This window comes from Bos grunniens, chromosome 21, assembly GCF_055505025.1.
Source record: "Bos grunniens cultivar Pamir isolate PY7600 chromosome 21, Bosgru_T2T1.0, whole genome shotgun sequence".
Taxonomy (NCBI): domain Eukaryota; kingdom Metazoa; phylum Chordata; class Mammalia; order Artiodactyla; family Bovidae; genus Bos; species Bos grunniens.
The window spans coordinates 50,846,895-50,857,860 of NC_141185.1; the positions used below are offsets into that span (position 1 = coordinate 50,846,895).

General features: G+C 50.4%; 1 protein-coding gene across 3 annotated transcripts; it reads right to left on the reverse strand.

The window, feature by feature from the left end:
* Positions 1–3,698: 3,698 nt before the first annotated feature.
* Positions 3,699–10,133, reverse strand: LOC147349729 (uncharacterized). 3 transcript variants are annotated; one of them, XR_015150095.1, is made up of 7 exons: positions 9,796–10,133; positions 9,151–9,318; positions 8,818–8,957; positions 8,412–8,490; positions 5,689–5,771; positions 5,277–5,417; positions 3,699–3,981 (listed from the first exon to the last, which is right to left on the reverse strand). XR_015150095.1 is itself a non-coding variant. In XM_086364667.1 (3 exons), the coding sequence occupies exons 1-3, from the start codon at positions 9,417–9,419 to the stop codon at positions 8,462–8,464; spliced, it is 438 nt and encodes a 145-aa protein (XP_086220793.1). In that variant the 5' UTR covers positions 9,420–10,126; the 3' UTR covers positions 8,338–8,461. The 3 variants fall into 3 exon arrangements, 1 of the variants encoding a protein (XP_086220793.1); XR_015150094.1 differs by having other exon boundaries at positions 9,151–10,126; XM_086364667.1 differs by lacking the exons at positions 3,699–3,981; positions 5,277–5,417; positions 5,689–5,771 and having other exon boundaries at positions 8,338–8,490; positions 9,151–10,126.
* Between the last annotated feature and the right edge of the window lie 833 nt (positions 10,134–10,966).

A 10,966-nucleotide genomic window follows, 5' to 3' on the forward strand; every position in this document is an offset into this window, starting at 1 on the left:
TTTTGCCAAAAGGTCACCAAGTGGTTCTAGTTTGCCCCCAAGACTGAGAATGGGCGCTAAAGCGCAAATACCTGAAGGACCCAGCAGAGGGCGCTGCCTCCCTGCTCATCCTTGGAAACGTGCGCGCTCATCGGGCTGCTAGCTACAAAAAACCCGGGTGATGCAGTTAAGATAAGGGATCCCAGATACCTGATCCTTGGATTAAGAACCATTTTGTGTTCTGAGACTCCTAGAAAGTTACCTTGAGAAGTAATAAGCTGTCTGTTTTTCTGAGTAACTTAGAGGTAAGTCAAACAACCCAAGTCTTGGTTTCTGCATTTTTAAAACGGGAAAGTGCGGGAAGGGAAAGGGAGGTGGGAAACTTGGTCTATAGTCGTTCTTTAGATATATATTGAGCCTCCTGAAGTGGGCAAAATACTGATCTGGGGGGAAGGATAAACATTTAAATGGGATCCCTGGGTTGGGAAGATCCCCTGGAGAAGGAAATGGCAACCCACTCCAGCATTCTTGCCTGGGAAATCCCATGGACAGAGGAGCCTGGTGGGTTACAGTCCATGGTGTCACAAAGAGTCAGATGCGACTTACACTTTCAACACATGGTGGATCTCATTCGTTCCTAGTTCAAGGAAGGGGACCTGTGGGTACCCTCAGATACCAGAAGAGAAAAACTATGAAACAAGAGGCCAAGAGACTACTGTTGAGTATTTACATGTGCCATTATATATTATGACACCTCTCTTGATTAATTATCCTAACCTAACAAGGTGGACATGATCAGTTCCATTTTATAATTAAGACATCTGAGGCTCAGAGATGTTAAGTCACACATCTCTTTGATGCCTCAAAGTCACACAGCTACTAAGTGATGCATCCAGGATTGGAACTGGGGTGTGTCTGAATTGGAAGCCAGGCACCCCTACCCACCCCCTAGGAAGTGCCTCGCTCCCTCTACTTTGCACCTTGCCCCTAGCAACAGCAGCACTCCTGTCCATCTCTCAAATCAGGAAAGCACCCACGACCCACCCTGCCAGATGTTTGTTTCACAGAGGCAGGATCTCTCTCCCATCTGTCTCCACAGCAACCCTGGATACTGAAGACTGCCTGGGAGAGATTTGATCCCCCTCCTCTCCCGGTTATCCACTTCTGTCCCCTTCTACCCAGTCCAGCCCCCTTTCCTCCAGTGAAGGGCACGCACCTGCTGAGTGACAACAATTTGCAGCCTTCCCAAGTGTGAATGAGATTTCTAATAGGACTGGCTGCCCACCTGCTTCAGGCAGGATTGGAATAAAGAGAATTTAAGAGGCAGGAAATGGGCACTAGGAGAGCCAGTTCAAAGGAGCTGAGACAGCGACCTCTGGATGGACGTGAAGGGCTAATTGGTTCAGAGAGGTCCAGTGCCTGGCCAAAGGTCACACAGCTGGCATGTGGCAGAGGCAAATGTGAGCTCAGCAGCGGTTGCAATTTTAGGGTTCCTTAAAGGAGTACAGCTCCCAACCCAATTTAAATTGGCAAGATGTGTTAGTATTCTTAAAAAAAAAAAAAAAAGACTTTCCAAGAGTCTTTTTGCCTCCCAAGGCTGCTGACCAACACTTCCCTTTTCTGACCCAAGGATCCCAGGAATGCCTCCTCCAGGGTGGAGAGGAGGCAGGGAATATACTTAGAAAGGACTTTGTTGTATTGTTCAGTTGCTAGGTCTCGTGTCCGACTCTTTGCAACCCCATGGATGCAGCATGCCAGGCCCCTCTGTCCTTCACTACCCCCCAGAGTTAGCTCAAATTCATGTCCACTGAGTCAGTGCTGCTATCTAACCATCTCATCCTCTGCCACCCCCTCTCCTTTTACCTTCAATCATACAAAGGACTGAGGAGGACATTTGAGTTTGCTGGCTGAAAAATTTGTCCTCATGGAGAGAATCATCACTGGAATTTGGCAACCATCCTAGGGCAAGGCAACACCTCCCCCCAGCGTCCCCCCACAGAGACATAGACAAAGGCTGGGAAATGGTTTTGATGACCACTGCTTCTGCCACAGTGGGGGACTGCTGTCCAGGCTCAGTTGGAGTCCTGAGCCTCCTCACCTCAGTTTTCCCCTGGTGATGCGTCTGGACTCAGCAGCACAGAGGCAGATTCCGGGGTTGAGAAGAAGGTCTGTCCACACAAGTCCTCCTCTCCCATCGGGTAGGCAAGGCGAGGTCCAAGCGGGCCAGAGCCAGGCATGTCCTCCACCGCCAACGCAACAGCATCGCAGGCACCAAGGTCATGAGCAGGTGCCCCCTTGTGGAGGATGGAGACCCTGGCCACCCCTCGCCCCACAATACAGTCAGTTCTTGTTTCTGGAAGAGTCTGCCTGAAGCGTGCCGCCCAGAGCGGGTGCTCAGAGTAGTTTGGGAGATGTTTGCTAGGAGACAGAGAAGGCGCAAAAAGAACACAACGGAAGGACAACCGCAAAGGGTGTGCTCGGCCCCGCCCCTGCCCCGGCTGCGGTGGCCAGCACCATGCGGCAGACTGGGACTTGTTGTTGAGCGCAGGAGACAACAACAAAATCACTAGTCTTCCAGATGGGGCTGGCTGCTCCACGGCGGCAGCGCACACATGATCCATCCCGCCAGGCGTTCGGTGACGTTGGACCCACCCCACCTCAGCCAGCCTGACCCTGCAGCCGCACCAGCTTGTGTCCAAACCCGTCCCCTCCCCCACCCCAGAATTCTCCAGAGCCTCTAATCAGTTGTGGGGAGTAGGGATTGTTTCCCTATTTTCTTTTTCTTTGGAGGGTTCCATGTTCTATAATGAGTATACTTCCTTAATAATGATAGGGGGGTGTAATTTTTAAAGGGTAGCAGCAGGCGGCTCATCTCTCAGCCTTGCTTGGGTAATCACAAAGCTCTGTGCTATTATGGAAAAGGGAAAAACAAAGAGCTCCAGGTTATGGTGACCTGTCTCTACCAGGAACCCCCATCTATACCCAAGTCTACAGTCAAGGCCTCGGGTGACAATGCCCTCTGTACTCAGAGAGCCACAGCTCTGAATGAAGTGGGAGTAGGGGTGCTGGGCCTCACAGACTAGAAAGGGGAGGGAAAAGGGGAAGCGGTGCAGGGACCGGGTAGAAGGGGTTCTAGTCCTGCCCCCCTACCTCCACCCCGCCCCACCCCCCACCCCAGCTGGGCTCTGTGCTTCATTTCCTCAGGCCTGGACCCTGATGGAGGGGAGGGAAAGGGCCCCCGCCCCGCCCTTCGCTGGCCAGGCAGGCCACTAATTGTCCTGGCAGGGGATATCCGCTTCTTAATTAGCCAAAGCCACAATATCCTGGCGGCTCCAAGACCAGGGCCCTAATTGTATTTCTGCAGCAGCTGAAGGATAATTACCCTTCCCTTTTGTGCTGCTTTTAATTCTTTCTCTTCTTAATTACCGGCTCTTCCTCTGTAGCCCATCCCTCCATCTCTGGGCTGGTTCTCTCCACCCGCCTGGAGTGGGGAAGGGCTGGCCCAGAGCAACTGAAGAGGAGGGGATGTGGAGGAGACCAGCAGCACCCAGCTGGGAGGCTCAGCCCCTTCCAGCAGTCAGCCTGATAGAGGGGAGAGGGGTGTCCCTCTCCAGGAGGCTAAGACTGCCCCCTCCTCCACTCCCTAGCAAGGTGCTAACTCTGCAACTCCAAGGTGCATGGCCTTGAGGGCTCCCCATCCCAGCTAAGTCATCAAGGAAGAAAGAGGGATTTATTGCCGATAACTTCTTGTAAAAGAAAATAACTGTGTGTGTGTGTTTTAGTTGCTCAGTCGTGTCCGACTCTTTGCGACCCCATGGACTGTAGCCTGCCAGGCTCCTCTGTCCATGGTATTCTCCAGGCGAGAATACTGGAGTGGGTTGCCATTTCCTTCTCTAGGGGATCTTCCAGGTCTCCTGCATTGCAGGCAGATTCTTTACCTTCTGAGTTACCAGGATGGTTAAGACTTCAAGCTTTCACTGCAGAAGGTGCAGTTTCAGTTCCCTGGTGGAGCAAACAAGATCCTGCATGCTGAGTGCTGCAGCCAAAAAGTTTAAAAACAAAAAACCTAAGTCTCTTTGGCACTGTTGAGAGAGGACTAGTTCATCATCCTTGGTGTGCAGTTTCAGAGACAAGAGTGCTAATATCAGAAGGCAAGGCTAACCAAGGTGAAGGGTCACTGGAGGGGCCAGAGCCCTAGGTATTCCCAGGAAAAACTGGCCTTTCCCAGCAAGCTCTCAGGTAAACTTCAGATAGTAATAGATAAGCTAAAAGGTATTACATAGAGAGTTTGGAGAGACTCCTGGACACTGCCATGTCCTGCTATGCAGGACTGTCCAGTCCAGCCCATGTGAGCAAATCCTGCCTCTAAAGCCACCAAGGGACTGTCCTGCTATCAGCTCACCATGCAAGCAGGGACTATTTTGCTGATGATTATTTTCCAAAGCCTCGCAAGAGCCTGGCTCATATTAGATGAAACTGATCAGCAGTGAGGCAGAGTTCAGAGATAAGAGTATAATCATGAGGTGTGAACACAACAAATCCACTGTCATTGGCTTTTTCCTTGCAGGACCAGTGGAGATGGCCTTGAACCTGACAGCAGCCCCAGTTTTCTAAAATTTTTAAACTCTGGGCTCCGTCTGGGTTGGGGGGAAGATGCAAGAAGTGAAAGAGGCTGCTGAAGCTTCAGAGAAATGTACTTTGAAAAACTGACCTGCCCTTGAGCCCATCAACTCCCTCTCCCCACTTTTAGTTTCTTTCCTCTGAATTTAGCACCATCCCCTTAGCAACGCTTGTTTCCATGGTTTCCTCCTTGACAAAGATCCCCAAACCCCTCCTCTCTTTTTCCTTCTGACAGTAAGGGGTGATAGGGATCCTCAGGGTGGCCATTCCATGTAACCATGGAAACAATTAACTGAGCCTTCATTTATCTTTTTGTGAAGAGAGCTAGGGAATATGGGAAGAGAGGGGCGGGGGAGGGTGCAGGCTACAGCTGCCATTGTCATAAACACGAAGTTGAGGGACTTGTCCTGACACTAGCCTGTAAGATTCAGTTCAAATACTTGCTGAGTCCCTACTTTAAGTGTGACTAAGCTCCAGGGAATCAAAGGTATACATGACATAGCCCCTATTATTGAAAGGCTTAGAGTTAGGTCATTGCCCCAGTCAGACTCTGGCATAGATGGGGTCGCTAAAGGAGGTGGCTCTTGATAGCACCATCATGGTCGAGATTCTGTCCACTCCCAGGATCCCCTCCAGCCAAGAACAAGAAAAGACTGACCAATGGGGTCTGTACTTACATTAAGGTTTCTTAGGCTGTTGTCAGATGATTTCTGTCTTGGAAGAGAAGGAACTTTGACGTGCCCTTGGTGGCTCAGACGGTAAAGCGTCTGTCTACCATGCGGGAGACCCGGGTTCGAGCCCTGGATAGGGAAGATCCCCTGGAGAAGGAAATGGCAATCCACTCCAGTACTTTGCCTGGAAAATCCCATGGACAGAGGAGCCTGGTAGGCTACAGTCTGTGGGGTCACAAAGAGTTGGACACGACTGAGCGACTTCACTTCTTTTTCCTTTTTGAGAAGTGGAGACTAATGTGAGCATCCCTAAGCAAGACTGTTTGGAAGAGGGAGAAAGAAAAAAAAAAGACCTGCCCAACTCCAGCACCATGAGAGATTTGGGTAATCTCCAGTCCCAGGGATCTCTACCACCTACCTGTCACAGCCTTCCTGGAAAGTTATATCTTCTCTTACACCAAATTAGAGGGTCATTGTCTGCATCTATCCACCTTTTCATCACTGAAAATGTAGGCCAGAAGACAGCTGTGAAGAATTAAAATAGAAAAACAAACAAATACAACTACCAGGGACATCAAAGTTGGACAGAATGAATCCAAACGCTGAGATATGCGTTCATCATAAGGAACAAAGCTCTTTCCTCTTCTAGCTTCCCAACCTCAACTCAGTTTTCACCAAATCCCTTAGGGTGAGGAAAAATTCTATACTTCTAAGGGAAATCACAAAGATCCCTGGACCATTGGTGTGCTGATACCCATAATCTGCATGGACTTGGAAGAATGATGATCGTAATATATTTTAAAATGAAAAAAATTCACAGAATAATGTGTAATTCAGGACTTCCTCATGGTCCAGTGGTTAAGAATCTGCCTGTCCAATGCAGGGAACAGGGGTTTGATCCCCAGTCCAGAAAGATTCCGCATGCTGCGGAGCAACTAAGCCCGAGCACCGCCACTACTAAGCCTGAGCTCTAGAGTCCATGCTCCACAAGAGAAGCCAACGTAATGAGTAGCCTGCACATCGCAACTAGAGAGTAGCCTCTGCTCATCACAACTAGAGAAAGTCCAGGCAGCACTGAAAACCAAGCTCAACCAAAAATAAAATAAAAATTTTTTTAAAAAAGAATAATATGTAATTCAGATGTGTTCGAGTAAGCTACAAGTAACTAGGTAACAAAATTCATCTTTGCAAGTCAAATGAATCTGAATTGGCCAAAGCAAATAGCACATCCTGGGTCTCAGAACTCTGAGTTCCATCCTTTACCGCTACTGGATGGTACTAAAGCAGATTCAATCATTCTGGGTACCCTGCTCACTTAGCTAGTCAGAAAAGGATAAATGGCATCCTCTGATTGGTTGACAAGGCAACATACACCAACCAATGAAAGAATGCTTCTTCCCTTCTGGCCAGTAAGATCTCAGTTCTCTTCTTGAAAGCAAAGTAGACCCTTTGTCCATAAAGAAAATGAGCAGAAAGAGAATAATAATTAAAAAAAAACAACACTGTTGCTATGGGACTTTATTGATGTGATCAATGATAGCTGCCCCAGAGAATTCATAAAGGAAGGCACTTCTTTGGGAAGAAAAGTACAAAAAGCAGACCAGCTGTCTGGTCTGAACTAAAAAGAAGTTTCTATAGTAACGTGTGAGGGGAGAGCATTTTAATGTAAATGTCCCCAAAATTATATCTAGCCAGCCTATGGAGGTTAATTTTGGCATTCAACTTAGTCTGGAATTATAATGATCTTTTAAAAAAAATTTTACATTAGCAATGAGTGAAAGAAAAGGTGAAAAGTAAGGATATGTGTGTCTGTAATGCAGAGCAACAAAGATAAAAATGATAGTTAATACCTGGAAGAGAGATTTCCTCTATTCCTCTGTTGTCAAGTGATAGCTCAGTTTAAAACAAAGTTTTATTGTAGAAAAAGAAAGTTCATAGCTCTTAAGAAGTATTCTGAGTAAAGTAGTGCGTAGAGCTCAGGTTGTTCTGTTAACTTACTGGCAATTTCCCCTTCAGTCATCCTGAGAATGTTACATCTGCCTTTGAGAAATTATGGGTAAAGTGATTTTCTACCCAGATACTGTGAATGAATGCAGGCAGACTAGTCTGATAGGTGAAAAGCAGAATCAGTGTTTGTCAATCCAGGGAAATGAAAAAGCTCAGAAGATTTGAAGCTTTAAGTGCTTCATTTCCTAATTATGAAGGCAGAGCTAAGAGAAAGAAAATAGAATTTTGAGGAATCTGATGCTGGTGATGCAAATGGCTTTTGCAAGGGAGTCCCATTTTTCACCACTTGTGCTTTCTGTGTGGTCTGTGGGAAGAGGTGAAAAGAGAGGGGTAATCAAGAATTCACCCTCTCCAGCATGAGGGGTGTTTAGGAAGGAAGGAATCACTGCCAAACCAAGGAAAAAGCCTCTCTCTACTGGAGACACTGTTGGACAGTTTCCTCTCTCCCTCCAGTTCATGAAGAACAAATGTGTCTTTCTCATGTAAAGGGAAAAAAGCAAAGCGCACAGGGCTGGGGTGGCAGGGGATGAGCCCTTCTGTCTAAAGGATCATAGGAGAAAATAAAAGCCCCAGTAAACCCCAGAGAAAGGACAGGGTAGGATATGATTACCTTTCTGAAGGAGGTGGGAGAAAGGAAAGGAAGGACTGAGGTGGCAGAAAGGTAGCTGCTTCGCCAGGCACCTTGATTAAAAAAAAAATAATTTGCCTTCCAGGATTTACTCTTCCCCCCAGGAATTTTGAGGAAGCGGTTGTTGACTCACATCCAGACCAGCGAAGGCAGGAGCACCAAAGCAGATATTTTCAAGAATAAAGGTGCTTACAGATAAATTAATAGCCAAAGACCCTCCACTCAGTGTAACCAGGGAAACAAGAGGCTGGGCTGGTTGCCTGGCAACCACACTCTAGTTGGGGGGGGGCGGGGTCCTGTCCCCCTCTCTTCCTCCACCACCCCTGTTCGCCCTTTTGTGATAACATCTTCCCTTTGGTGGCTATTTTCCTTCTTGGCAAAATAGTCATTCACCTCCTAACACAAAGGGCACTCTGTGCTCCTTTGGCTAAACGGACCTCAACGTGCAATTTGGACAGATTTCATCTTCACTAAGTTGTTGCAGCCCTGATAAATGTGGTTTTTACCTTGACCTCCATAGCTCGATATCTCCTCCCACCATTCCACGCTTTTCTCTTCATTTACCGGCATTAAGGCCTATGGAGACTTCGGGGAGAGTGAGAGAGAAGGGGGTTTCGCAGTAGAGAGAATGTGACTTGGAACCACTGTCCCACTTGTGCCTAAGCTCACCACTTACAGGTGTGCATCTTTCCTCTTCGACAACCTGCCTGTACTTGGCACCAAGTTATTCCAAATGCTTTTAGAGGAGGGACGATAGAATGCCCTCCCAGAATTTGATACTTAAACTCCTGAAAATAGGGAAGATGAAACCCTTCCCCTCCTTTTCTTGGTGAACCCTGTCTCGCCTCCCAGCCTCCCTCGCGAGGGATCTGGGGAACTGGGCTAAGAAGCAGAGTACCGGCGGGAACCCACCCTTGGGGGAAGACCGGCAGGGCGCTGTCCACCCTCTGGTGCTGAAGCTGAAGTCTCGGACTCGCTGCGGAGGGGCTCTGGGGACCATCAGCCGACCCGTTTTAACTCCGAGGTAGGGACGTAAAGCGCAGGCGCTCCGTCTGCCGCCAGGGTAAAAGGCTAGACTAGGACTTGTCTGCACTGGATGCGCTTTTTGCAGTAGACCCGACTCCCTGCCCGGCTCAATCCCCCGCGCCTCTCCTTTTCCTTCCCCGGGTTAGCGGGATGATTTGCCACAATAACAGTGCGGCAGTTTGCAGTGGGATAATTACCCGGTGGCCTCCCAGCACTTACACCTTTTCTCTTTCGGCATTAGGCTCTCGGCGTCTGCACGAAAGGTCCCGGGGGCTCCTGGCTGTCAGATCTCGTGGCGGGCGGAGGCCGGCAAGGCGGGGAGGAGAGCCCTGGAACACCTCACCCTGCCGCTTTTCTGCGTGCAACAGGTCGGCTTGAATTCGGAATCTGAAAAGCGAGGAGCGCGGGAGACCGGGAGGCGGCCACGGTGAGCTTGGGGAGGTTGTGGCCGGAGACCGCGCACTCCGGGGTCGGGGGGTGCTGCGCATCTCGGATGGGGCGCTGAACCCAGCCAAACAGACGGAAGACCGGGTTTCAGCGTCGCCCGGCGGAGTGGGTACGAGAACTAAACGCCCCCATTGCTCCGAGCGGGTCGAGCACCCTCTTTGGAGCGCTGGGGTGTCAGGTTTAGGAGCCGCTTCCTGCTTTCCAGGCGCCCTTACCGTCTTCCCCGCCCCGCTTCCTGAATTTGGGGGCAGCTGCAGCACCTTTGGCAGATGCCAAGGTCGGTTGTCCCCTTTTGGCCCCCCAAGGCAGCCCCAGGCTCATCCTGGGGAACCTCAGTTCCGCTCTGCAGTTCCTCCAACCCCACACCCTTGGCCCTGAGGCAGAGAACTGGACCGGGGATCCTGGTGGGGATTTTACCTGGCTTGGGTCGCCACGGCCTGGAAGAAAGGTCACTGCTCTCCACTCCTCTCTGGAAGAAATCCCCTCACCACCCCGCCGCCGGCTCCTCGCTTCTCCCCTAAAAGCTGAAGATGTGGGGGCAGGGGTGCGGGTAGGAGCGGGGAGGATTCGGGAGGGAGATGGAGCTTAAGGAAAAAACCTGTGAAGCATCCTTGAACACTTGCCTCTCTCCGGTAATCGGTGCTGTCCGGAGCCGTGGCCGCTCCGACCGGGCGAGAGGCGGATCCAGAGTCCCGGCAGGGTGCCCTCGGCGCCGACACCGTCGCTGCAGCTGCGGGGGTCGGGGGAGAACGGCTGCTTTAAAGGCGAGACCGACCCACAGGTAGCCAGTCAGCGCCGAGGACGCCCATGACGTCATCCAGAAGGCGAGAGGAGAAGGGAAGTTGGGGGTGTGGTCACCGCACTTCACAGCAAAAGTCTGCTGTGGCCATGGCAACAGCTCGCGGAGGTCGCGGGCCAGCAGCTCTCTCCTTTTCTCTCTCCTGTAGAGCGACTGGGCTCCGGGATTCCAAGCCCCTGTATGGCTGAATGCTAGAGGAGGGTTCCAAGCCAACTTTTCCCCAACAGGACAGGCACTAGAGCTAGACTCGAGTCCACCTCTGTGTCCTGGCCCCGGGTGAGGGCAGGAGAAGGGCTGCCTAACCCCCAGGATACGCTGGAAGGAGGATAACGCAGAAACTTGCATTTCCACAAGGGCATCTCCTATAGCTTCACTTCCCCTAAATCGCCCGTGCCTGAGCAGATCAGACCCGGGTCACCTGACCGCACACAGAGACTACTTCTCCCTGAATTCAAAGATGCAAACGCTTACTCTTCGTATCCACTCTTCGAGGATGCGCTGTGCCCGAGCCAGTACACCCAGGCAGCGCCCGCACGGAACCATCTGCCCCAATCCCCGCCTGTGTACGTGGGTAAACCGAGGCTCCGAGCTTACCTTATTGGTCCGGAAAACAGCCAAACCCACGAGAAAATAGCCACGGATCTAGGGTTCGCAAACTGGTGGCCAGGGGTCTAAATGGGGGCACAGAAGTGTTTGCTGGGCTCTCAGAATTTTAAAAAATGTGAAGTACTTGTCTTCGGGATTGAAAAGGTTCACACAGAAATCTGGGATTTCTGTCTCTTGAACAGG